Source organism: Perissodus microlepis, chromosome 23 (genome assembly GCF_051167445.1).
Source record: "Perissodus microlepis isolate ML-2025 ecotype Zambia chromosome 23, ASM5116744v1, whole genome shotgun sequence".
Lineage (NCBI taxonomy): Eukaryota > Metazoa > Chordata > Actinopteri > Cichliformes > Cichlidae > Perissodus > Perissodus microlepis.
This window is the reverse complement of record NC_140482.1, coordinates 23,999,685-24,027,531: the sequence shown is the minus strand read 5'-3', so window position 1 is coordinate 24,027,531 and position 27,847 is coordinate 23,999,685. Positions and strand designations below refer to the sequence as shown.

Below are 27,847 nucleotides of genomic sequence, written 5' to 3'. Positions count from 1 at the left end.
TTTTCTGGTTGTTTATGTTTTGGGGGATTAAGTATTCTCATTTTAATTTTTTTTGTTTTACATCATTTTTTTCTGATTTGAGTAATTTTGTTCATCATGTAAGTAATTTAATATTTCCAGTTTTTCCATCTGTCTCATGAAACTTTTACATTTATTGTTTTACTTCTAGGATCAGTAAGAAGCCAGAATCTCCTGGACCTGAACCCAGCTGTGCGTCTTTAAAGAGCCATCAGTCAAAGGATATTGGTGAAAAATTTAAAGGATGTCCTTCTCTTGCCAAGAGGTAATGTGTATCTAAATGTCATTGTGAATAAATGTGAATAAATCCTCCACCATGTTTAATATCAGCTCACCTCTTTTTCACACACATTTCTATGTTCATGTGTGAAGTGGTGTGTGTTGGAATGTTTCCACAAACACAGCAGTCAGAGTGTAAAGAATGGATGTTGTAGAAGGGGTTTCTGTAGTGAAGAGGCTGAGTGTCTGTAGGACTCCAGATGCTCCAGCACGTGTCTCCTTTGTGCTTTGCATCAAACACAGTGTAGGTGGGAACTTCCACTCAGGTGTTTCAGGTGTTGCCGGATGGACAAGGACAAATATTTTTTTCTCCTCTTCAATGACACTTCAGCAGTGCTCAATCTTCTGGGGAGATGTTTGTCTTTATGAAGGTTTATGGATTATAATTCTTTCTTACTTTGGTGAAACTAAGCAATAAACTTTTCAAATAAATTTCCAGCTGGCAGAGAAAAAAAGATATGAAGCTACAGTGATGCTTAACAGCCTGAGCGATAGTAAAAATTCAAACAGAATTCAAACATAGGCTTAATCTCCATACGTATTTGATATAGTGCCAACGAATACAAATAGGTGTTCTTACATGTCTTAATCATAGAGCTCTGATAGTGATAAGCTATCACAGCATCATCACAGCCACTTTGCACCAGGAAGTAACTACATAGGGAAACTGTATTACAAAGAAGACAGCAAGGGAAAACTCAGGGCAGCCTCGTGCTATTGCAACGGAAGATTCAGGGTCACCGGATCCAGCCCTAACTATATGCTTTATCAAAAAGGAAAGTTTTGAGCCTAATCTTAAAAGGAAGAGAGAATGTCTGTCTCCCGAATCCAAACTGGAAGCTGGTTCCACAGAAGAGCGGCCTGAAAGCTGAAGGCTCTCCCTCCCATTCTACTTTTAAATACTCTAGGAACAACAAGTAAGCCAACAGTCTGAGAGTGAAGTGCTCTAATGGGGTCATATGGTACTACAAGGTCATTAAGATAAGATGGGGCCTGATTATTTAAGACGTTGTATGTGAGGAGCAGGATTTTAAATTTGATTCTTTCTTTAACAGGGAGCCAATGAAGGGAAGGCAATAGAGAAGAAATATGCTGTCTTTCTAATCAATACTCTTGCTGCAGCATTTTGGATCAACCGTAGGCTTTTCAGGGAGTTTTTAGGATATCCTGATGATAATTACAGAAGTCCAGCCCAGAAGCAATAAATGTATGAACTAGTTTTTCAGGACAAGACACTGGACCATGTGTATAGTAACATCAAGCAGGCCTACAAAGCGACACCCCTCCCCCACCTAGGACCATCTGATCACCTCTATCTGCTCCTCGTCCCTGCTTACACCTGCCTAAAGAAACGGACTCCTTCAAGCATCTGGGTCATTAAAACATGGCCAGATGATGCTCTCCACCATCTACAGGACTGTTTTAATCTCACAGACTGGTCCATCTTCAAATAGCAGGTGTTGTGTAATTGTTAAGTGCTGTGTAATGAATGTGACAGTGACCAAAACCATCTGGGTTCTTCCTAACTGGAAACCTTGGATGAAGAGTAAAGTACAGGCTCTGATCAGACCAATTCTCTGTACAGCACTACCACAGCCAACCTGAGGAGAAGCATCAAACAAGCCAAGAAGACCTACAGGAGAAGGACAGAGGGCTTCTATGGACAGCCCTCAGAAACTATGAAGACCAGACGAGAAGTCGATTTTAATTTTGCTACAATAAAACTGTCATGGTCCGAGTGAGTGCTGTGTTTTCCAGCGTGCCAGTGAATCCACCATTGGGGAGAGTCGCCACAGCTCCTCTCGCTTTGTGCACCTGTGAGTAATCAGCCGGCAGGCTTTTAAGACCAGCACTCACAAACACTAGTGGAGTGTGATACTGCATATTTTGGATCCGATACCAAGTAAATACGGGCCAGTATTGCCAATACGGATACGGATACTTTTCAGTAAATAAGGTGGATGCGTCATTGAATTGCTAAATCTCAATTAATTTTCATGACCTTAAGTGTTTTTTTTGTAATGTTTACTTTTTTTATTATTAAATAGTTAAAACACAGGACATAATTAGGACAAAGTTTATAATTAAATAGAAAATGCTTTATTATAATTTTTTTTTTTTAGAAAAATCTTAATTAAAAAGTGCATGCAAACCAGTAAACAAAGCAAAACAAGCAAGTACTGTTGAGAAACTATAATACAAAAATTACAATTAAAATTCTCAGCAACAACAACAACAACTGGTGAAAATATAAATAATATGTAAACAACTTAACAACCCCCAAAGTCTTTAGTTAGTCTGTGCAGAACAAAGGTTTTGGCTACAGGTTTTTGTTCAAGAACAGTATCATACTAACATTTTTTGCTTGTAATGCACTTCGTCTGTTACTCGCTAACTGCCCTGCTTTTGAAAAAATCCTCTCAGCTGGCACTGATGTTGCAACCATTGCCAGGTATTTTTTGGCAAGTTTGCTCAGAGATGGGAATGTTTGTTCATTGTTTTTCCACCAAAGTAGTGGATCCTATACCCAAGCAGGGCTCTAGAGTGCGACCAATTTGGTCGCAAATGCGACCAAATTTTTCAGTGGTGCGACTAAACAAAAAAATTTGGTTGCACCTGTGCGACCAACTGTTCGGGTAAGGGGCGGGACCTCTCTGATTGGCCGTGGTCCAGTTGAAAGTGCAGGTGGAAGTGGGAGGTGAGTAGCTTGAATAAAGCGATATCAATTCATTAAATCCTGAATCGACTTTTAAATATAACTGTGTTTTGCCAGAAACGCCAGATTCTCAGATTAAAGCTCACAAAACCATTTCAACAACAACCAAACAGCAGATGAGAGCAGGTACACGGATTCCACACAAAGACGTAAACACGGAGCGGAACCGACGCATCAGAATCAACTTTGTCTTTCTCGGGTTTCTCACCCGACGGCCCGTAGACGGACACGCTGTCGGAGCTTAGCGATTCTGATGCGTCCGGTCCGCGCTGTGATTACGTCTTTTTGCGCTGATTCTGAGCTGCAGGTTTTGTCTCTCTCCAACCAAAATTCACCGAGCCAGCAGCAAAAGAAGCAGCAACCTGCGCTTCACATTTGATCAATGTCGTCATGAATTTGGCTGTTTTGCTTCCACGACTATTAAAATCACACTTCATGCACAGCTAGCTCTCTCTCTATCTCTCTCTGTACTTCAAGAACAGTTTCCCGTCTCCAATCTCTGTTTTCTGTATTATTCATTCGCTTATTACCCACCAGTCTACCGTTGTTTACAGCGCTGTCGGCTGCTGTCTTTTTCTTTTCTTTTTCTTTTTCTTTTTTTCACTTAAATGACCTCGGACAAGAAAGCCTATTTTTTCTGTTGTTCAATACTGAAGAAATTTAAACTTTATATGCAGAACATTGTAGAATATTTTTAAGGTTATCTGCTATAAAAAGCCAGACCAGGAAAATCTCCTTCATGTTTTTCTGTGTTTTATTCTCAGTTACTTTCACACAAAGGCATCTGCTGTGATGTTCACAATTCTGATGAAGTCAGTACTGATAAATGATCAGAATTATAATATTTCTGACTGTCTGAGGCTAAGTTGAATCGAATCGGGACTTTGAAAACCGGAATCGAATGGATTATAGAAATCAGTGATGATACCCAGCCCTAGTGAGCAGCCTAGGCATGACAGAAGTGGATGTAGCTGTAATAGGAAAAGAACTATTGCTAACTTTTCTGTTAAGTTAAGGCCTGATCCTTCTGAAATTCATAGCCAGTGCTCTGACACGGTGTCATCAATCTTTGAATGCTGAAAAAGCACAGTGTATCCAGAAAAACACATTATATTATATAAATTATTATAAAATTTGTGTGCGCCTAACTTTTGTGCCGGTACGCCTAACTTTTTAAAGTTAGGCGTACCGGTACGCCCATGGCAAAAAGTTAGTCTAGAGCCCTGCCAAGGAACTGGCCTTTCCTCAGAGTACCTGCACATCTCAATTAGGGCATCAGTACCAGTTGTCCGATGCTGCTGAGATGCTAGGACTTTAGGGTGAAATTATTCCCATATCCCACCTTTTGCTGCAGGTGGGGATGAAGCAGCCCCTCCAGACGAGCTTGAGGTTGTTTCAGGAGTTGGGGCAGAGCAGATGGGACAGATTTTTTTTATATATGTTTATATAAAATGGTAGTGTTTCCACTATACCTGGCAAGCTTTTTATAAATCCCACATTTTGCAGTTGTCTCATTTTCGACTTGAAAATGCAGCCACATTGCGCTCCTCTTCCTCTCTGCCATTCTTCTGTTGTATTTTCTCTGTGCGTGACGTGTGCTGATGAACCTGAGCTGGCAACTTGCTTGTTTGTTTGCTTTGTGCATCTAAGTCACATAATGGCGCAAAATCTAAACACAAGAGGGGGGAGGGGGAGCAAAGTGTGCCTGCTCTGCGCTGACACAGGAACGGCTAATCCAGTGACCTGGCTGTTTCGACTTTGCTGAAACCACAGCACTGCAAACAAGAGTGGAACTTAAAGTAAATAATCGATCTCACCAGGCTAGTATCGATCCGATACCGATTTAGTATCGATACAACTGATATTTCAATCAATCCGCCCACCACTAACAAACACTTCTCGCCAGAACGTTAGCTAGCCCTTGTTAGTGAAAGCCACAGTTAAGTAGTTCTCCTCATAGCAGTTTTTGGAACTAATCTTGTCTTTCTACTCGCCGCAGTCTCACGGATGTCTGGATCACGCCGTCATTTTTCCTTCCCTTCACACAGCCACTGGCCTGCGTGCTGTTTTCGGGGTTTACTAACCTGACTACCTCCTTGCCCGGTTTTCCAGTGAGTGAATCTTGACTGGTTTAGCCTTGCCTGGATTTTACTACCCCTAAGCCTCGCCTCCGCCTGCAAAAGTACGATAATTGCAAATTGCCCTTTCTCCCTGGACTGTTGCTTGGGGCTCACTTTAACTTTGCTCTCCCTTATTACAGTGACTCTGTGAGCGTAACTCCATAATCCTCCTTCTGCCCCGCAGCTCACGGTGCCAGTTCTAGAAAATACCCGATGTCGGGTTCCCTGGCTGCTTCCCCAGCCTGCTAAAGAGACCTTTTCCTTTTGGACTCTGCTAAAGCACTCGTTTCATCCTTTCATGTTTTATGACAGTTGCTCTAGTATAGTTTAGTGCTTCGTAGTTCTGCTTTTGTTCATAGTCTCCCATAGTAATATTCTGATTTTGTATTTATTCAATTCAATTCAATTTTATTTATATAGCGCCAAATCACAACAAAAGTCGCCTCAAGGCGCTTTATATTGTACAGTATACCCTATAATGATAGATACAGAGAAAAACCCAACAATCATATGACCCCATATGAGCAAGCAATTTGGGGAAAGTGGGAAGAAAAAACTCCCTTTTACCCAGGAAGAAACCTCCAGCAGAACCAGGCTCAGGGAGGGGCGGCCATCTGCTGCGACCGGTTGGGGTGAGAGAAGGAAAACAGGATAAAGACATGCTGTGGAAGAGAGACAGAGATTAATAACAGATATGATTCAATGCAGAGAGGTCTGTTAACACATACTGAGTGAGAAAGGTGACTGGAAAGGAAAAACTCAATGCATCATGGGAATCCCCAGCAGCCTACGTCTATTGTAGCATAACTAAGGGAGGATTCAGGGTCACCTGGTCCAGCCCTAACTATATGCTTTAGCAAAAAGGAAAGTTTTAAGCCTAATCTTAAAAGGAAGAGATAGTGTCTGTCTCCCGAATCCAAACTGGAAGCTGGTTCCACAGAAGAGGGGCCTGAAAACTGAAGGCTCTCCCTCCCATTCTACTTTTAAATACTCTAGGAACAACAAGTAGGCCTGCAGTGCGAGAGCGAAGTGCTCTAATAGGGTGATATGGTACTACAAGGTCATTAAGATAAGATGGGGCCTGATTATTTAAGACCTTGTATGTGAGGAGCAGGATTTTGAATTCAATTCTGGATTTAACAGGAAGCCAATCAAGGGAAGCCAAAACAGGAGAAATATGCTCTCTCTCTTTCTAGTCCCTATCAGTACTCTTGCTGCAGCATTTTGGATTAGCTGAAGACTTTTCAGGGAGTTTTTAGGACATCCTGATAATAATGAATTACAGTAGTCCAGCCTGAAAGTAATAAATGCATGAACTAGTTTTTCAGCGTCACTCTGAGACAGGATATTTCTAATTTTAGAGACGTTGTGCAAATGGAAGAAAGCAGTCTTACATATTTGTTTAATATGTGCGTTGAAGGACATGTCTGGGTCAAAAATAACTCCAATGTTCCTCACAGTGTTACTGGGGGCCAAGGTAATGCCATCCAGAGTAAGAATCTGGTTAGATACCATATTTCTAAGATTTTCAGGGCCGAGTAAAATAACCTCAGTTTTATCTGAATTAAGAAGCAGAAAGTTAGCGGCCATCCAGGTCTTTATGTCTTTTAGACATTCCTGCTGTTTAACTAATTGGTGTGTGTTACCTGGCTTCATGGACAGATAGAACTGGGTGTCATCTGCATAGCAGTGAAAATGTATACTATGTCTTCCAATGATACTGACTAAGGGAAGCATGTATAGTGTAAACAGAATTGGTCCTAGCACTAAACCCTGTGGAACACCATAATTGACCTTAGTGTGTGAAGAGGACTCTCCATTTACATGTACAAATTGGAGTGTATTAGATAGATTTGATACAAACCACTGCAGTACAGTACCTGTAATACCTACAGCATGTTCTAATCGCTCTAATAGGATATTATGGTCAACAGTATCGCACGCTGCACTAAGGTCTAGCAGGACAAGCACAGAGATGAGTCCACTGTCAGAGGCCATAAGAAGATCATTTGTAACCTTCACTAAAGCTGTTTCTGTGCTGTGATGAGCTCTGAAACCTGACTGAAACTCTTCAAATAAGCCATTTCTCTGCAGATGATCAGTTAGCTGTTTGACAACTACTCTTTCAAGGATTTTTGATATGAAAGGAAGGTTGGAGATTGGACTATAATTAGCTAAGACAGTTGGGTCTAGGGATGGCTTTTTAAGTAAAGGTTTAACTACAGCCAGCTTGAAGGCCTGTGGTACATAGCCGATTATTAGAGATAGGTTGATCATATTTAAGATTGAAGCATTAATTAATTGCGGGACTTCTTTGACCAGTTTTGTAGAAATGGGGTCTAAAAGACACGTTGATGGTTTGGAGGAAGTAATTATTGAAGTTAACTCAGAAAGATCAATTGGAGAAAAAGAGTCAAACTTAACATCAATGGTACTAAAAGTAGCTGTAGATAATATTACATCTGTGGGATGATTATTGGTAATTTATTCTCTAATAATAAAAATTTTATTTGTGAAGAAGTTCATGAAGTCATTACTAGTTAACGTTAAAGGGATTGTTGGCTCAACAGTGCTCTGACTTTTTGTCAGCCTGGCTACAGTGCTGAAGAGAAACCTAGGGTTGTTCTTATTTTCTTCAATCAGTGATGAATAGTAAGATGTTCTGGCTTTGCGGAGGGCTTTCTTATAAAGCAACAAACTATTTCTCCAGGCTAAATGATGATCCTCTAAATTTGTGACACGCCATTTCCTCTCCAGCATACGAGTTATCAACTTTAGGCTGCGTGTTTGAGAATTATACCACGGAGTCAGGTATTTCTGATTTGAGATCTTAGTTTTCACATGAGCTACAGTATCCGAAGTCGTACGTAGTGAGGAGGTGAAATTATTAACAAGATAATCGACCTCTGTTGGAGTAGCATTCAGATAGCTGCTCTGCTCTGTGTTGGTACAGGGCATTGAAGATGATAACAGTGGGTGGATTATATTCTTAAACTTAGTTACAGCGCTTTCAGAAAGACATCTACTGTGATAAAGTCTACTCTCCACTGCTGTGTAATCAATTATTGTAAATGTAAATGTTATCAGAAAATGATCAGACAGGAGAGGGTTTTCAGGAAACACTGTTAAATGTTCAGTTTCTATGCCATATGTTAAAACAAGATCTAGAGTGTGATTAAAGTGGTGGGTGGGTTCTTTTACAGTTTGAGAGAAGCCAGTTGAGTCTAATAACAGATTAAATGCTGTGTTGAGGCTGTCATTTTTAGCATCTACATGGATGTTAAAATCACCCACAATAATTATTTTATCTGAGCTGAGCATTAAATCAGATAAAAAGTCTGAGAAATCAGAGAGAAACTCTGTGTAAGGCCCAGGTGGATGATAGATGATAACAAGTAAGACTGGTTTTTGAGTTTTACAGCTGGGGTGGACAAGGCTAAGCATCAGGCTTTCAAATGAATTAAAAGTCTGTCTTGGTCTTTCGTTGATTAATAGGCTGGTGTGAAAAATTGCTGCCACACCGCCCCCTCGGCCTGTGCTTCGAGATTTCTGGTAGTTAGAATGACTCAGGGGTGTTGATTCATAATCATCCTGCTGCAACCAGGTTTCTGTAAGGCAGAGTAAGTCGATTTGTTGATCAATTATTAAGTCATGTACTAACAGAGACTTGGAGTTGAGAGACCTAATATTTAATAATCCACATTTCACTGTTTTACTCTTTGGTTCAGATGTGGATACTGTATTGTTCTTTCTTTGTGATTTTTTATGTTTAAGTTGTTTATTGCTGGTTTTTAGTTTATCTTTTGTCTGTTTGGGAGCTGACATAATGGAGATGGAGATTTTTTTTTTTTTTGTTTGTTTGTTTTTTGGGGGGGAGGGGGGGTACCAGGAGGAGAGAAGCTGCAGAGAGGCGTGTAAGACTCCTGGTCCCAACTCTGGATAGTCATATTTTGGGGGGGTTTAATAAACTTGTCCATATTTCTAGAAATGAGAGCTGCTCCATCCAAAGTGGGATGGATGCCGTCTCTCCTAACAAGACCAGGTTTCCTCCAGAAGGTTTGCCAATTATCTTTGAAGCCCACATCATTTCTGGGACACCACTCAGACAGCCAGCAATTTAAGGAGAACATGCGGCTAAACATGTCACTCCTGGTCTGATTTGGGAGGGGACCAGAGAAAACTACAGAGTCCGACATTGTTTTGGCAAAGTTACACACCTATTCAGTATTGATTTTAGTGACCGCCGATTGGCGTAACCGGGTGTCATTACTGCCGACATGAATTATGATTTCACTGAATTTACGTTTACCCTTAGCCAGCAGTTTTAAATTTCCCTCAGTGTCGCCTGCTATGGCCCCTGGAAGACAACTGAATATGGTTGCCGGTGTCTCTAGCTTCACATGTCTCAGAACAGAATCACCAATTACCAGAGTTTGACCCCCGGCGGGTGTGTCGCCGAGTGGGGAAAAACGGTTAGACACATGAACAGGTTGGTGGTGTACCTGGGGCTTCTGTTTAGGACTATGCTTCCTCCTCACCGTCACCCAGCCGCCCTCTTTCTCCAGCTGCTTGGGGTCTGCCGGGGAACAGCTAGCGGGGCCTACGCTATCTTCGGCTCCACCAGCTACAGGGGCCTGGCTAGCTACGGGTGAATGAAAGGTGCGAAGCCAAGTCTCCAATTCAGTAATCCTGGCCTCCAGAGCTGCAAATATGCTACATTTGTTACAAGTATCATTACTGCTAAAGGAGGCCGAGGAGTAACTAAACATCTGACACAATAAGCAGGAAAGTGCAGAAGGGACAGGTGAAGTAGCCATGGTGGTAGCGAGTCGGCTACGAGCTAAGCTAGCAAAACAGTACAGACACAGTGAGTGAAAACTTTGGCTATAAATTAGGTAGTGAGTACACAGAAAGTGTGCTTCGGATGAAACACATGAAGATTATACTATGAAAAAGAATGTATTTAAAGTTTTTAATTAAATTGCTAAGCAGATAAGCTACTCAAAAACACCACTGTGTTTGAACAGGAACTGGAAGTGATACTCTACCGCAGAGAGAGCGAACACCAAGTGACAGCGCCACCAAGAGTGACTGAGTTTCTTACCTGCCATAGAGTGTGTTTAATCTCACTTTCTTAGTCCCCTGAGTTTGTAGCATCACGTTAGTTTTTAGTTTGAGTAACTCCTGAGGTTAGATTTATTCCTCTCACCTTTTGTTCTTGTTTAGTGTTTTTGCCTTTAACTATTTTCCCCTGTGTCACCTTCGATTGCTGAAATAAAATCTTGCTTTTCGCTCATCCTCCGAGCTTCAGAGTGGTGTCTGCACCTGAGTCCTTTAACCTGTGTTGGCCGTCGTGACATAAAACCACATACATACATAGTGTCATGGTCCTGAGCCTGCCGACTCAGGGTTTTGTGTTTCTTTATGCGTTTGTTTATTCTGAGTATGTATTCTGTTATGATTTGCCATTTGTTAGGTTTCTGTTCTGTGCCTGCCCTGATCCCACTTCTGTGTTCTGTCTGTCTATGGTGTCACACTGTCTGTTTGTGAACCTGTCTTTTTAGTTCAGTGCCTTGTCTGGTTCTCTGTGTCTGAGTTTCCTGTTTTATTCTGAAGGTCCCCGTCTCGTGTGAGTGTGTTCAGTTTACATTTCCCCTGTCCCGTCGGCTCTGATTTCTCCCAGGTGTGTTGCCCTCCTGTCTCTCATCCCCTGATTACTGCTGTGTGTATTTTAGCCCTGTGTGTTCTCCTGCTTGTTGCCGGTTTGTCTGTGTTCCACGGTGTCCTGTTCCTCGTCTTCGTCGCTCTGCCTCTCACCCCGTTTGGTATCATCTCAGGTTTGTTGTTTAGTTTTCCCAGTTTAGGTTTCTTTAGTTTTGTCATCCCTCATTGCCTGTTTTGCCACTACGCCACTTTGTAAATAAACATCACTAGCATTATCATCTACTGCCTGCATTTTGGGTCCTTTCTCCCTCCAACACCACACGGCTCACCTCGGCAGCCGTGACAGTACGAACCGGCCACAATGGACCCAGCAGCATTCAACCCGACCGAGGAGCTTCGGGGGGGATATTATTTACTCTGTGGATAAATTAATCAACTTATGGCTGGAGCACGAGGGGAGAGAATTCCGTCAGGCCATAGCTAATCGGCTGCAGCGCTTAGTTTCTGGTCTTCCCTGGTTGCTCAGCTCACTTCATCCGCTCGCACAGAATTTTGTTCTGAACGAACTTTGTCTTCACCCCCCGGCTGCTACCACCCACCCTGCAACTCATGCTTCGCTGCCTGGCCTGATGGAGGATGCTCTGCCCGGCCTGTCAACACAGCCTTCACAAGGGAAACGGCGCTCACGCCGTCAACGCTCCTCACCACAGTCGGACCTAGGGATTTCAGAGCGGCCGGCTGTGGTGAGTGGACAGGACAATAGTATTGGTTTGAACTGTAGGACTGTTTACTCAGGGGTTATGTTCTGTACAGCAAAGGACAATGACTGCTTATCGCCTGTTCAGTCTACTGCTCAGCTACCTTCAACCCAGTTTCCAGTGTGACCTACACAGCAGCCTGTAGCTCAGTTAGCCTCCCGGCCTCAAGCTCAGTTAGCCTCCCGGCCTCAAGCTCAGTTAGCCTCCCGGCCTCAAGCTCAGTTAGCCGCCCGGCCTCAAGCTCAGTTAGCCGCCCGGCCTCAAGCTCAGTCTCCAACTCCACCACCGTTGTCATTTCAACCTTTACTTCAGTTGCCCTTAGTTCAGCCTCTATTTCAGCAGCCACTAGCCCGGTGTCCTGTGTCACCTGCTCCTCCAGTACGACAAGCTAAATCAATTCTATCCGAAGGGAATTGTTTTTCATTCGTCCATTGTAAGTAGAGAGACAAACCCATAAATAATGTAATCGTTCCTCAAAAGCTGGCCCGTTTAGAGACAGTAACTCTCTCCAGGGCCTCCCCAGAGTCTGAGTTTCAATCCGCAGTCGACTCTGGACCCCTGGAGGCTAAAAAGTCAGAAAGTTGTCACTTCAAACCAGTCACTGGTGCAAAGAGAGTACCTTGCTCCAGGGCATCTCAGCATGGAGGGAAAGCTTAATGCACGAGATGGTAAGAGCTGTTGGGACTAAAAAAAACTGAGCGGAAAGCTACAGACATCTGAAAACTGAGTTTTTAATTTTCAGTGAGATCACCAGGACTAGCAAAGCTTCACCATTGCAGGGAGTCATCGTATTCACTGAACCCATCAAAACATCACTTCATGGACCTTGCGTCTGTGTGTGGACAGACATAACATGACCTAATTATACATTACTCCTCCACAGAGTGGACCAGGAGAGAGCAGAGGTTTCCACTGGTCAGTCTGCACAGCAGCGTCAAACACACCTGGACTCTGTGTTTGTGGTCTGTACTACTACTTTTACATGTGGGGTTTTTTTTCGGTCACCTCTATGCTGCACTTTGTAGACCAGTGGATTGTCAGTGTGTCCAATATGAATCTGATTTTTGGTTCCATGATTTCAGTCCATTTGGGGGTGCCTGTAGCTCAGGAGGGGAGCAGGTCAGTTACTAATCAGAAGGTTGGTGGATCAAACCTTGGCTGGTAAATGTACTGGACAAGATACTAAACCCAAAGTTCTCTCTGATGCAACCATCAGAGTGTTAAAGTTGTGGCATGTTGTATAAAGTGCTCTGAATGCACAGAGTGTAGAAGAGCTGTATAAGAACCAGTGCATTTCAAGATTGTTTATTTGTCACCTGCATAGTTATAGAAGTACAACACGCAGTGAAATGTAACATGATACGCTCGACTGTGCAAAAAAACAAGAGAGAGAGAACATTATATACTGGGAGTGAATATATACAAAGATGACATTATATGCAATAAGTGAGTGAGTTATATATATATTATATAAATAAAATAAAACAATCTGGAAATTTACAGTTCAAATCTGAGAATGTACATTTTCTAAATGGTGTGTTAAAGTGTCTTGTGCCGTTGTGAATGGGGGGGATGGCCTGAGACTCAGGGCGCAGATGATTGCAGAAGTTGGAACAGTGTATTGCTGGGATGGGACAGGTCCTTCAGTATCTGAGCTGCTCTAGTCCAGCATCTCCTGGGGTAAATGTTCTGTAGGGAGGGGAGGCCAGCCCTGCAGCAGCGTTCTGCTGTACGGATCACTTTCTGAATAGCTTTTTGGTCCTTAACATAGCTGTTCCCATACCAGGATGCAATGTTCTGTGTGAGGATGTTCTCCATAGTGCCTGTATAGAAAGACCGCTCGGTAACTCATATGGTCTTCTTTTCCAGCGGCTGGAGGACAACATTATGATGTTTGTGAAGAATGAGCTGAAGAAAACCAAAAAGGTTCTGAGTCCAGATGACCCAGAAACCATAAAAAGCCAGAGGGAGGATAAGGAGATGTTTGAAGGTGAGGATGAAGATCAAAGAAAGAGCTGCAGAGAAGCATTTCTGAAGATCACATTACACTTCTTGAGGAGACTTAAGCAGCATGAGATGGCTGACCATCTGCAGAGCAGTAAGAGAATTTCTCTAAAGATTGCATATTGATCTTTCCTAATATCTCAAGAAATGGACCAATATCTATTCACACATTTATCCTTTCAGGGTACTGAAAGGCTATGATATTTATTATATAATAATTAATTTATCTGAATTACTTATTTTCAGAAATATTTGCTCCACTCTATAAACGTGAACTTAAAGCCCAACTGAAGAAGAAGTTCCAGTGTGTGTTTGAGGGAATCGCTAAAGCAGGAAACCCAACTCTTCTGAATCAGATCTACACAGAACTCTACATCACAGAGGGAGGGACTGCAGAGGTCAATGATGAACATGAGATCAGACAGATTGAAACAGTATCCAGGAAATCAAAGGGACCAGAAACAACAATCAGACAAGAAGATATCTTTAAATCTGCACCTGGAAGAGATGAACCAATCAGAACAGTGCTGACAAAGGGAGTGGCTGGCATTGGGAAAACAGTCTTAACACAGAAGTTCACTCTGGACTGGGCTGAAGACAAAGCCAATCAGGACATCCAGTTCATATTTCCATTCACTTTCAGAGAGCTGAATGTGCTAAAAGAGGAAAAGTTCAGCTTGGTGGAACTTGTTCATCACTTCTTTACTAAAACTAAAGAATCAGGAATCTGCAGGCTGGAAGACTTCCAGGTTGTGTTCATTCTTGATGGTCTGGATGAGTGCCGACTTAGTTTGGACTTCAACAAAACTAAAATCCTGACTGAAACAAGAAAGTCCACCTCATTGGATGTACTGTTGACAAACCTCATCAAGGGGAACCTGCTCCCATCTGCTCGCCTCTGGATAACCACACGTCCTGCATCAGCCAGTCAGATCCCTCCTGAGTGTGTGGACCTGGTGACAGAGGTCAGGGGCTTTACTGACCCACAGAAGGAGGAGTACTTCAGGAAGAGATTCAGAGATGAGGAGCAGACCAGCAGGATCATCTCCCACATCAAGACATCACGAAGCCTCCACATCATGTGTCACATCCCAGTCTTCTGCTGGATCACTGCTACAGTTCTGGAGGATGTGCTGAAAACCACAGAGGGAGGACAACTGCCCAAGAACCTGACTGAGATGTACATTCACTTCCTGGTGGTTCAGGCCAAAGTCAAGAGGATCAAATATGATGGAGGAACTGAGACAGATCCACACTGGAGTCCAGAGAGCAGGAAGATGGTTGAGTCTCTGGGAAAACTGGCTTTTGATCAGCTGCAGAAAGGAAACCTGATCTTCTATGAATCAGACCTGACAGAGTGTGGCATCGATATCAGAACGGCCTCAGTGTACTCAGGAGTGTTCACACAGATCTTTAGAGAGGAGAGAGGACTGTACCAGGACAAGGTGTTCTGCTTTGTCCATCTGAGTGTTCAGGAGTTTCTGGCTGCTCTTCATGTCCATCTGACCTTCATCAACTCTGGAGTCAATCAGCTGGAAGAACAACAAACAAGCTCTCAGACAGAGAAAGACTTCTATCAGAGTGCTGTGGACAAGGCCTTACAGAGCCCAAATGGACACCTGGACTTGTTCCTTCGTTTTCTCTTGGGTCTGAAAACTAATAAAATTTGTTTGCAAGGCCTGGTGACACAGACAGGAAGTAGCTTACAGACCAATCGGGAAACAGTTCAGTACATCAAGAACAAGCTCAGTGAGACTCTGTCTGTAGAGAAAAACATCAACCTGTTCCAGTGTCTAAATGAACTGAATGAGCATTCTCTAGTGGAGGAGATCCAACAGTCCCTGAGTTCAGGAAGTCTCTCCACTGATAAACTGTCTCCTGCTCAGTGGTCAGCTCTAGTCTTCATCTTACTGTCATCAGAAAAAGATCTGGATGTGTTTGACCTGAAGAAATACTCTGCTTCAGAGGAGGCTCTTCTGAGGCTGCTGCCAGTTGTCAAAGCCTCTAAAAAAGCTCTGTAAGTCATGATGTTTTTATCATTTAAATTCAGTTTACAAACAGAAAACTCTTGCTATTCCATTCTTCTTATTATACATATATCTTTTTAGGCTGAATAGCTGTAACCTGTCAGAGAGAGCATGTGGAGCTCTGTCCTCTTCTCTTCAACTAGAAGACTGTGAGCTCAGAGATCTAGACCTGAGTAACAACAACGTGCAAGACTCAGGTTTGACACTACTGTTTTCTCGACTGAAGACTACAAACTGGAAGCTGGAAACGCTCAGGTCAGATTATGTTGTTTATGATTTGACTTGAAATCTGCAACATAAAAGCTACATTTAGTTTTTGTACTGACATATCCTTACTCTTGGTATGGTATTACGGTAAATACCATGATGGTGGTGTGCTAGGTCGCAGCGGCCACACCGTGTCGAAATCATGGTGCAATTTTCGTGTTTTTACTCAAGTTCTATTTGAGTCCTGGTTCATTATATAGCTGTAATGTACGTCGGAACTACAGTCAAACACTTCTATAACCACCAACAACTTTTGGATTCAGGAAAACACCATTAAACTCAACCAGATGGAGACACAGTGGAGAAATTGCGCTGCTGCAGCATTCTGCAAGCTCTGAACAGACGGGCTACGGCACCACCACATCTTAGCGTCCGCCTGGAAGTCCATCGAAAACAGTGTCGGTGAGGAAGTGGAAGTGCAGTAAGCGAGCCGGTATCCATGCCGGTATACCGCGCTTCCATCACTGCTCTCCAACATGTGCTCCATAGAAAACAAACTGGACTGTTTGAGACTACAAATAAACTCCAGGAAAGAAACAAGGCACTGCTTTGTTCTTATTTTTACTGAAACATGGCTACACGGAGGCATCGTAGACCACGCTATCCAGCTAAATGGCTAGATAGCTACCGTGCCGACAGAGACCCCCTATCATCGGCAAGACACATGGCGGTGGACTGTGTGTTTACATCAATAACAGCTGGTGTAGGAATGCTCCAATTGTGTCTGTGCAATTTTTAGAACTTGTGGAGGCCTTAGCAGTCAGATGCAGGCCGTTTTATATCCCAAGAGAGTTTACTGTGGTGATCATTGTTGCTGTTTACATCCCACCTAGTACTAGCACTAATGCTAAAGCTAGTGGAGCACGCAGTGAACTCTACAAGATTATCAGTGATCTGCAAACAGCCCACCCTGACAGCTTCTTCATTGTCGCTGGGGATTTTAATAATGCCAAACTTAAATCAGTTCTACCCAAATTTCATCGGAACATTGACTTTGCAACAAGAGGGGACAACATGTTATACCTTGTTTACACAAACATCCAGCATGCATACAAGGCTTCATGCAACAGGCCCAGGTTCTTGGAGACACTGAAGAGCCCAATAAGAGATTAATGTTTCAGTGTGTCACAGATCAAACTCTACATTTCCATCAGCATAAAAGAGATTCAGCAGCAGATCAGAATCAAGTAGAGCAACATTTATACATTTTCTAAATTACCAAATTCATACATGCGCATTCCTTTGACAATGCGACACACAGATTGCACTTCAGTGGATTTTAGTACAGTGGGCAGTGCATTCCCCCTGCACACACTTATAAGACACAAATTTTCTTTTTCTTTTTTTTACCTGTTTAGTTATATATATTTAATTATTTATATAATGGAAACATGGACATAATATGTAGACTCCCAGCTTTTATTTGAGGGTACCCATATTCAAATTGGATGAAGGGTTTAGGAGTTTCAGCTACTTTAAAGGGACTAAAAGACTCAAAAGCTATTTCATGGGAAGGTGTGAGCAATTCCTTCTTTATGTCATTATCAATTAAGCAGATAAAAGGCCTGGAGTTGATTTGAGGTGTGGTGCTTGCATCTGGAAGATTTTGCTGTGAACAGACAACATATGGTCAAAGGAGCTCTCCATGAAACAAGCCATCCTTAAGCCTATCTGAGAAATTGCTACAATATTAGGACGTCCAGGGAAGACAATAGTGCTGGATGACTGCAGAATGATTTCCATGTTGAAGAGAAACCCCTTTACAACATCCAACAATGTAAACAAACACTCTCCAGGAGGTAAGCGTATTGATATTCAAGGCTACCATAAACAAATGACTGCATTTACTGCAAGGTGCAAGCCACTCATAAGCCTCAAGAATAGAAAGGCTAGATTGGACTCTAAAATGTTTTTTGGACAGATGAAACCAAGAACACCGTCTACCAGAATGATGGCTAGAAAAAAAAAGTATGATGATGTGACACAGGACAGAAGCAGCTGAATAAATTCTGATGTGTTCAGAGATGTATTGTTTGCTCACATAAATGCAGTCAAACTGACTGGGTGGTGTTTCATAATACAGTTGGACAATGACCCAAAACAGCCAAAGTAACCCAGGAGTTTATCAAAGCAAAGAAGTGGTAGTATCTTGAAAGGCCAAGTCAGTCACCTGATCTTAACCCAAATGAGCATGGATTTCACTTGTTGAAGACTAAACTACAGACAGAAAGGCCAACAAATGTCTCTTTCTGGACAACTTCTCTAAACTTCAACTTAAGGATGTTCCAGCTGTCTAACGGGTTTGCTTCTCCATAGTGGTCAGATGTCTGTCTGTGTTAACGGGAACGTGGAGCTCAGTGATGGTGTAGCTAACTTCTGTGTGGCTCTTATGGGGTTGTTTTTTTTTTTTTTTGGGGGGGGGGGGGGGGGAATCTCTCTTTTTGGGTTTTTTTTCTGTTTTTGTTCTTTTTCTTTTTTCTCATTGCTTGTTTGGTAAATAATAAGAGAGGAAAACAATGTTCCAACATGAGAAATTCTGTTTTGTATTCATTGTAAACAGTTTGTGTTTTTCGTCTTCTTTTTTTCTTTATAAACTATATCCACAAATACTCAATAAAAATGTTTTGAATAAAAAAAAAGAAAGGCCAACAAACAAACGGAAAATGAAAGTCACTGCAGTAAAGTCACTGGGCATTAAAAAGGAGAAAACCCAGCATCTGGTGTTATCTATGAGTTCAAGACTTCAAGGCTGTCATTGCCAGCAAAGGGGTTTCAAGTATTAGAAATTAACATTTTGTTTTCAGTTATTTAATTTGTCCAATTATAGGGATTGTTTTACAAAAGATCCTTTCCTCCCATTTTTATGCATTTTTTTTCCGACCTACTGAATTAAAGCTGAAAGTCTGCACTTCAACCACATCTGAGTTGTTCCATTTGAAATTGATTGTGGTAATGTACAAAACCAAAATTAGAAAAAAGTTGTCTCTGTCCAAATATTTATGGACCTAACTGTAAGTAAGTAAATTTTTATTTATATAGCACCTTTCTAGACAGAGAATCACAAAGTGCTGCACATAGAATAACAATTCATAAAACATAAAACAAACAACATAAACAGGGAAGAATTAACCAAAAGCAATTCTAAAAAGGTGAGTTTGGAGTTGTTTTTTAAAAGCGACTACTGAGTCCGCAGTTCTTAGGCTCAGAGCGAGAGAGTTTTTATTTGATATACCTTTATTAGTCCCACAAGGGGAAATTTCATAAGGCTGCCGACCTATTGCACGCAATGGCGGTGCCATCTTATCCTCCGAACATACATACATTACACAAAACATCACATGGGGAAGACAGGTCAGAGAGGTATAACAATGGAAAAATGCACCACATGAGGAAAGATAAGGAGAAAAAATAACTCCCCCCAGACTGAGCTCCAACAGGGAGCTCAGTTTGAGAACAGAAAAAAACACCTCTGCACATAGCACATGAAAAAACTCTTAATACACCAAAGAAACACATGACAAGCAACAGGGGTGGGTAAAGGGTGTTCCACAGTCTGGGGGCTGTTAGGTCTGCACTCCCAGGCCCTGCTAGTTCAGAGACTTATCCCTGTGAATAAAGCAAGACAATCAGAGCTCGATCGGTTTCAAACTTGCGAGGGAAGCCGGTCGGATCAGGATCTTGGAGCTACAAGATCCTCACCTGATCCCAGCCAACTCCAAAAAAACAGTGTCCCCTTGCAGCCTTTTATTCAGTGAACACACAACCCCATTGTAAAACCCCTATGGTGTGTCATAAAAGTTAAAGGCACTGTGTGCGTGTGCATGCATGTGCATGCATGTGCATGCACGTGAGTGAGTGTGTGTGTGTGCATGTGTGTGCATGTGTATACACACACATGCAGGAAGTTACGTATACAGAGGTATACGTGACTTCCTCTGTATACGTTACTTCCTGCTGGTCATAAAAGGGTCAGCTCCCCTATATGGCTCAACTCCTTTAATGGTCCACCATATACAAGCACAGGTGAGCCCATAAATGGAAGGAAGTAAACATGCCTTACTAAATAAGCAAACCAGAACCTTACATAGAATGTGCCTGCAATTAAACACTATAGCTATTGCCTCCCCATCATCCTACATGTAGGGGAGGGACAGAAAAATATCTGAACATGCAGTTCAGGACAAGGTTTACAATTTTAAGTACAACAATGACAACTTTTATCAAAATCACTCCAACAGGGGCCACAGTGGTAAAAGCTCTATCACCTTTAGTTCTCATCTTTTGGTCAGAAGCCTAGCAGCAGTGTTTTCCACAACCTGCTGACGATCCAGGGAACCTTTGTCTAGACACATAAAAAGTGAGTTACAGTAGTCCAAGCATAAAGAAATAAATGTATGTATAGCAATCTCCAGTTCAGAGCGAGATACAATACATCTTAATTTAGCAACATTTCTTAAATGATAAAAACAAGACCAAACCAGAGATTTGACATGACCATCCAATGTGAGAGTCAAAAGTTACACCTAAATTCCTGATAGAGGATTTAACATAGACCAAAAGAGGACCAAGGGCTTACACTATCTGGGGTAAAAATCTGTCAGGAGTGCATACAAGGACTTCAGTTTTCCCCTCATTAAGTTTGAGGAAGTTAACAGCCATCCAACGTTTGATCGAATCTAAGAAGTCATTCAGAAACTGGAGCTTAGATAAATCTTGGGGCTTAAAAAATGTATAACTGCATCTCATCAGCATAACAGTGATAGGAAATGTCCTCGGAGGGGTTCATTATACGTTGGAGGGGAAGAAGCTATATTAAAAACAATAAAGGCCCCGAAACAAAACCTTGAGGGACACCGTAAGTAAGGGAGGTAGAGGATGACCTGAAATAAGAGACCGTCACAGAAAAACATTGGTTATGTAACTATGAGGAGAACCACTCCAAGGCAGTTCCAGATATACCAACCCAATATTTTAGCCTTTCAAGCAAAATGTTGTGGTTAACTGTGTCAAAAGCCGATGTGAGGTCCAGAACAGAGCAGAACAGAACATTTTCCTGCATCATTACTCATCAAAATGTCACTAGAGACTTTAAGAAGGGCTGTTTCCGTAGAGTGAACTCTCCGAAAGCTGGACTGAAACTTGTCAAAAAGGCTGTGTTTGTCTAGAACTGCTATAAGTTGCTTAGCCACAACCTTTTCTAGAAGGTTAGCAATTAATGGTAATTGGTAACTATCTATATCTATACTGCACATAAAACATGATATAATTGCTATAATAAATGCGAATTGAGAGATAAACAGGAGAGACATTTTCATCGATGCAGAAGACAATCAATGAACTCACTTCACAGCTGACTGTAATGAATGACTGTTTTTTTAGTTTCAAAGAGACATGAGGGGTACTCCCCAAAGTCTGGCCTGGATCAGTGTCTGTGGTTACCATACTTACTGGAAAAGCTACTGTGAATTAAACAGATGGCATAACTTACCGGCGATATGAGTCTTTACATTTTTCATTACAAAAGAAATGTACGAATTAGTTAATTTATAGTTATCATATTTATAGTTATCAGTGTCATAGAATTCCAGTCTAACACATATGAACATCAGATCAAATCACAGGGCTGCTGTACATCGAAGGACCAGCAGGTGTCAGTACTTCCAAATAAGCGGTTAAACAAGGCTTCGTGTGATCTGCCTTTTGGTGAAGCAATTGGCCAGAAAGATTCGACACATTCATGGGGCTTCATCACATCATCACTATTTACAGTTTATAGCAGCACCATTACCGCTTGTGATTTGAAATGCATTCTGAGATACCTGGTTGTCCCAAGTCAACACTACCGCCAGTCCATAGCAATTGGTTATCTAAGATCAAACTGTCTTCATTTACTGTGCGCGGTAAGCAATAAGATGTTACACAAGCTGGAGTGGCAGTGTTAACCCCACCCCTTGACTTTGATGGGTGACAAATGAAATTAATTAATGAACAAAGCAGCAGGGCCAGGAGTGCTAAAATGAATTAAGTAAATACATCATTAAATAATTAATTTAATGTTTCAATAATTGATTAATTAAATATATAATTATTAATTAAATGTGTCATTGATTAATTAATTTGGAAATAAATAATTTAATAAATGTTTTAAATTAAATTAATAACATTTAATAAATTATTTAATAACATGTTTAATTAATTAAGATTATATTTTATCAAGATCATATTTTTTTTCAAAGGTGCAGACCACAAAGTTTAACATGCTGTTATTTTTCTCATTATTGTCTCTTCAGATTGAGTGTCTGTAATCTCTCAGAGAGAAGCTGTGAAACTCTGTCTTCACTTCTCAGCTCCCAGCCCTCCAGTTTGAGAGAGCTTGACCTGAGTAACAATGACCTGAAGGACTCTGGAGTGAAAGTTTTGTCTTCTGGACTAGAAAGTCTGTGTTGTAAACTGGAAACACTCAGGTCAGCATTCTTAAAATGGTCAATAGATGACTATTTCAAATCTTTAAGCAATGCAGGGCTTTCTGTTGTGATTTGTCAAATTATCTATTATATTGTTCATCCTAATCTGCGCGATTTATCTGATCAAAAAATGAAAAACGTATAAATAAAGTGTTGGAAGTTGTCCAACATATTGAACATATTTATTTCAGATGTTTTTGTTGTCCTCACAAGGTAATATAAGATATAAAGACTTTTATAATATAGACTTAATTTACTGTCATAATCTGGTCAGACGTCTCGCTTGCCCAATATTTTCATTAGAACCAAAAAGCAACAAAGCTGATGACACCCGAAACAGTCTCAGCCCTACTTTATGTATTTTTTTGTCTTAATTTTTATTTCATTAATTTTTATCATTTGCAGATTTTAAGGTTTAGATTGACTAATGGCTATTTTTAACTACTGCTTCAGTCATGTCATTTTTTTTAATGATTTTTGGCTGCAATTTTTCTGTTTGCATTTAGCTGTGTTGCTATTCTCTAAGAGTATTTGTCATGTCTACAGGCTGTCAGGCTGCCTGATCACAGAAGAAGGTTGCAAGTCTCTGGTCTCAGCTTTTAGCCTCAATTCTTCCCATCTGAAAGAGCTGGACCTGAGCTACAATAATCCAGGAGAGGCAGTAGTGAAGATGCTTGAGCAGCTAAGACTGGACACTCTGAGGTATGTAGATGGCCGTTACAACCACAAACACTGTCTGATAGATGAGGAAACTGACCCTGTCTGATTACTTAATACTGGAAACTAGTGTAATTTCAATAATCACACATGTAGGAACATTTTTCCCATTCTGGTCTAACATAAACAGTAGATGTCTGTATGGAGTCTCAAAGGGCAAATTTTCTATCAACAACAATGGTGCAACCTGTTCTAACTGATCTGTGGAAAGGAACTTACATTTTTACTCTCTGACCTTTATTTAGATTAAGTTTTATCTGTGTGTAGAGACTACGCCCAGGACATGTTTAGCCCCTAATTCTTCCCCTAATTCTAGCATAAACTAGAATTAGGGGGACGTTGTTTGCCTAGCTTAGAAAAAAAGAATTGTTAATATAAATGGATTACTAGGTCACTCAACCTAACTGGCCACCTACAAAAACAGGCTTTGCATTGCTAGTTTGCTGCTTCTGAGCGTTTACTACTGAGACTTGTTTGTGCTAAAATATCAAATTGATCTTCTGGACTTTGTGATGACACAGTCACAGTTACATAAAGTCAAAGTTAATTAACTTTGGTTGATCAACCTTGAAATTCAAATTCAATTATAATAAGAAATAATAATTACAGCAGAAAGCGAATACTAAGGAACAATGAAATGGAGCTGGTGGAGCAAACTGGGTCACCGGTTGGGGTGTTAGGCCCAGACTAGTGGGTGTTTTTGACTGTAAAGCCGGTCTAGCATTAACAACCTGTTACCCTGCAGCCTGCACTGCAGGATATGTACTGTGCCATTGAGAGCTCCAGAAAGAGCCTGCATGGTGGTCCTGCAGCCAACCAGCACTTCAGTCAAATGTTATTGATATTTTTGCATAAATAAATGAAGATGATGAGCCTTTAAACACACATACAAAAGGAACATGTAAACATATGCTATAATTATTTTAGTGTGATGCTGTGATACATCATATTGTGAAATATCACTGACATTACATACTGTGCTCAACTGAACTCTCAAATGTACAAATATTTGTTAGGATATATACTGTTATATACAGTTAGGAGAATATGAAATAAATCTATACATCATAAAGGTCAGCCAGAGGACAGAAGCAATCCGAAAACGAAAAGTATGAGAATGAGAATGAGAGTGAGTGAAACAGAGCAAGAGAATACAAAAACAGAAACAAATGAAAAGTGAAGTGACAATTGCTTCCTTTTGTCTTAACTGTAACTGCTTCTGTTTGCACATTGATCTGATTATTTATGAATTCTTGCCATTCACATTCAGGTTAAGTAGCAGCACATCACAGACGGGAAAATGAAAAGCAAGCAGGTCCCTCAGTGATCATCCACATGCAGAAAAATACAACATACCTGTTAATTAACAGGTCACGGAGTCACTGATGTTGTCAATTTAGAACAGAGAGAAGACAGAGTCTGAACAAAAAAATAATAGATGATTTTACATGAACTAAAAAATGAACCAGCTGATTTTATAGGGTGATGAAAGAGGAGCTCTTTCTCAGAATGAGTGGCAGGAAGCAGGAATGTTGACTTAATTTTAGGTAAATTAAGCTCATTGGCTATTCCTGCTGTTTGTGTCATATCACAATGGCATGTTGTATCATGTCTCATTTATTACAGTTATAATTGTTTACAGACTAAAGCATGGAATTGCAGATTTGTGTTCTAATACGTGGAGCTAGTAAATAAAATCTATGAATTATTCCATCCTGACTGAAGCATAACCTTTGTAAAAGCAATAGCAAAGAGTTAGGATACACTAATGATCATGAGGATCACATCATATTCTATGACCGCTACAGTAGCTCAAAATATGTGATGCACTGGCTGCTGCACTCTACCTGTACTAAATCATTTTTTGTACCCAGTCCCAGTCTTTATGTTTAATATGTACTCACTCCCTGACAGTATGAATGAATGTCACAGTGTGTTGAAATTGACTGTGACTGTGGCACATGTTGAGTGCTTTCTGGACATCGTGCTTAATAATAAAGATTATGATGTAATGTGCTAATCATTTTTGCTCTTTTGAAGTTTAGACATTTTCTTCAAGTGTATGTGTCAAAAAGTTGGATTTTTCCTTTATCAGTGTCTAACAGTATGTGTATGAGAGCGATGTAATGTCCATGTGTGCATGCTGAAAGAGACTGTGCTGGTCTGACCCCCCTCCTCCTTTCAGGGTGGAGCCTGCTGGAGTCCGATGGCTGACACCAGGTCTGAGGAAGTGTAAGTGTGTTTTTAATGTGATTCATAAAAAAAAAAAATGGAAACATTTAACCACCTTCAAACTGTCACATCACTCATTCACATCTCTGATGTCAAAAGTCATCATCAAAGTGTCAATCAATGAACAGATGATGGATCCATAACTGCAGCTGGATTGTGTTTGTTTCTCCATCAGATTCCTGTCAACTCACAATCGACACAAACACAGTGAACAGAAACCTCAAACTGTCTGACAACAACAGGAAGGTGACACGTGTTTTATCGATTCCATTATATCCTGATCATCCAGACAGATTTGACTGGTATCCTCAGCTGCTGTGTAAAGATGAGCTTGAAGGTCGCTGTTACTGGGAGGTTGAGTGGAGAAGAACGGCTTGGTTATCAGTGAGTTACAGAGGAATCAAAAGGAAAGGAAGGAGTGATGAGTGTGTGTTTGGTTTAAATGATCAGTCCTGGAGTCTCAGATGCTCTAATGATGCTCATTCTGTCTGGCACAGAAGCATAAAAACGTCCGCCTCCTCCTCCTCTGTCTCTAACAGAGCAGCAGTGTATGTGGACTGTCCTGCTGGCACTCTGTCCTTCTACAGAGTCTCCTCTGACACTCTGATCCACCTCCACACCTTCAACACCACATTCACTGAACCTCTTTATCCTGGTTTTGGGTTCTGGGCTCCATCGGATGGGTTGGCAAAGGGTATTATCGACTTTTATGGCCCTCCTTTGAATAAACTATTATTTGACTTTGAGTCAGTGACTCTGTGTAGTTAGCGTTCCCCTGTTAGAGAAACAGTTCAGTCTGTACATATTTGGCTCTTTCAGTCAGAAACACATCATGAGATGTATGAAAGATGCTGATATTTATTTTCAGTACATTTAGAATGATGAAATAACTCAACTTTAACATGTCAGTGGTGGCATTTGGAGAATTAAACCATCCTTTAGAAACTAGTCTGCAAATCATAAGTTATCAATTCAAATGATTATTAATGCCACAAGAGAAGATTTCCTGTTATTTGTACCACTCAGTTGGTCATGTGATCTGGCTGTGCAGTCCACCATAACTGACATCGCTTTCTATTTTGATATTTTCATGGTAAATAAACTGATTCTTGTTTAGCACTTTTCTGCACACTCTGATGGATGATGGAGAGGGTTAGTATCTTGCTCAAGTATATTTTGCATGCCAACTGGAGCAGCCAGGGATTGAACCACCAACATTCTGATCATTAGATGCCTTGCTCTATCTCCAGAGCTATAGCCAGCCATCATCAAAGCCCTTTCTTAAATCCTCTCTGAGAGAATCTCAAACATGAGGAAGAGAGGGAAGAGAGTGGACTCATTAGTAAAATGAAACACAGCCAATATTGACGTTTAAGACAAGTGAGGTAACAGAAATACTATATATATATGGCAGTGGTCACCATGGCAACATCACTGTCATTTGCTGTGTATTGTATTGATCATAATCCTGTCGTTTGTATTTCTTTTTATTGTTACCATTTTTGTCTTTTTTTAACAAACTATTTTTATCTCTTGCCATTGTTTGCCAGTGAGTGAAACAAAATTTTGTTCCATCTTTCTGCAATAAAAAATATCTTTAATTTTTGCAAGTGTTGAGTTGTAGTTACTTACAGTGACCACTAGAGGCAAGTGATCCTAATAGTTTCCCTGGAACCGTCCAGTTCATCCACATAAATAAGATGGCTGGTTCCATCTTATTTATGTGTTTATATGTGTAAAAACCACAACCAATACAGCCTTCGTTCGAACAAAATCATACAATTGATTGTCCCCAAAATCAGAACAGAATTGGGGGAAAAGGCTTTTAAATACGCTGCCCCTGCTTCCTGGAATAATCTGCAGAAGGAACTGAAATTATCAGAATTGGTTACCTTGGGAGAGTTTAAGTCTGTCTTAAAGGAACGAGAGAACAGCTCTTTTACTCAGTGTGATTGTTTTTAATGTACTCTTAATTTGATCTGTTATTGTATATTTTACACATGTTGGTATGGGATATTGTATTTGTTTTAAATGTTATATACCTATGTGGTATGTGACTTTTGTTGCCATGATGCCAGGTCTCTCTTGGAAATGAGATTTTTAATCTCAATGAGATTTTTTTTACCTGGATAAATAAAGGACTAATAAAAAAAAAAAAATTAATGAAGCTGTTGGTGATCAACGCTTATCAGTACAACTATAAAAACAATATTAAACATTTAAGTGCTCTACAAATAGTTTGTCTGATGTATATAACTAAAATGTGTTTTAAAAGGGTAAATATAAATGTCAAATTGACAGCAGATTTCACCGTAATGTACTCTATTTTTAAAATATGCCAAATATAATCTGGCTTGGTAATGTTTTACTCATATTTTGTTTACACAGACTAAAGCAGTAGGACATGAGATGAAACACTGCTCCCCTCAAGCAGAAGGCTCCAGTCCATTCTAGTGAGCCGGACAACAGGAGCCATGGTTTTTTTTTCCCCCTTTGTCTCACCCTCTCTCTCGCACTTTTTTTCCGCTTCACTCCACACGCAAGCCTTGTGCTTTGCGCTGAGCAGAGGGGGGAGGGGCGG

The 27,847-nt window shown here is 40.9% G+C and overlaps 1 protein-coding gene across 10 annotated transcripts in view; it reads left to right on the top strand.

Annotated features, from left to right (window-relative positions):
• LOC146361497 (protein NLRC3-like) overlaps positions 1 to 26,871 on the top strand; it is a 33,355-nt gene extending 6,484 nt beyond the window's left edge. For 4 of the 10 annotated variants that reach the window (XM_084920690.1, XM_084920692.1, XM_084920691.1 and 1 more), the window contains 9 exons: positions 170 to 283; positions 12,439 to 12,517; positions 13,425 to 13,653; positions 13,806 to 15,576; positions 15,668 to 15,841; positions 22,144 to 22,317; positions 22,864 to 23,019; positions 25,220 to 25,266; positions 25,442 to 26,871. In XM_084920690.1, the coding sequence (XP_084776816.1) occupies positions 170 to 283; positions 12,439 to 12,517; positions 13,425 to 13,653; positions 13,806 to 15,576; positions 15,668 to 15,841; positions 22,144 to 22,317; positions 22,864 to 23,019; positions 25,220 to 25,266; positions 25,442 to 26,034 (3,337 nt within the window). In that variant the 3' untranslated portion in view covers positions 26,035 to 26,871. Of the gene's footprint in view, positions 1 to 169; positions 12,518 to 13,424; positions 13,654 to 13,805; positions 15,577 to 15,667; positions 15,842 to 22,143; positions 22,318 to 22,863; positions 23,020 to 25,219; positions 25,267 to 25,441 lie in introns of those variants that run through there. The other 6 variants (XM_084920697.1, XM_084920696.1, XM_084920700.1 and 3 more) reach the window with 6 other exon arrangements.
• Positions 26,872 to 27,847: the final 976 nt, after the last annotated feature.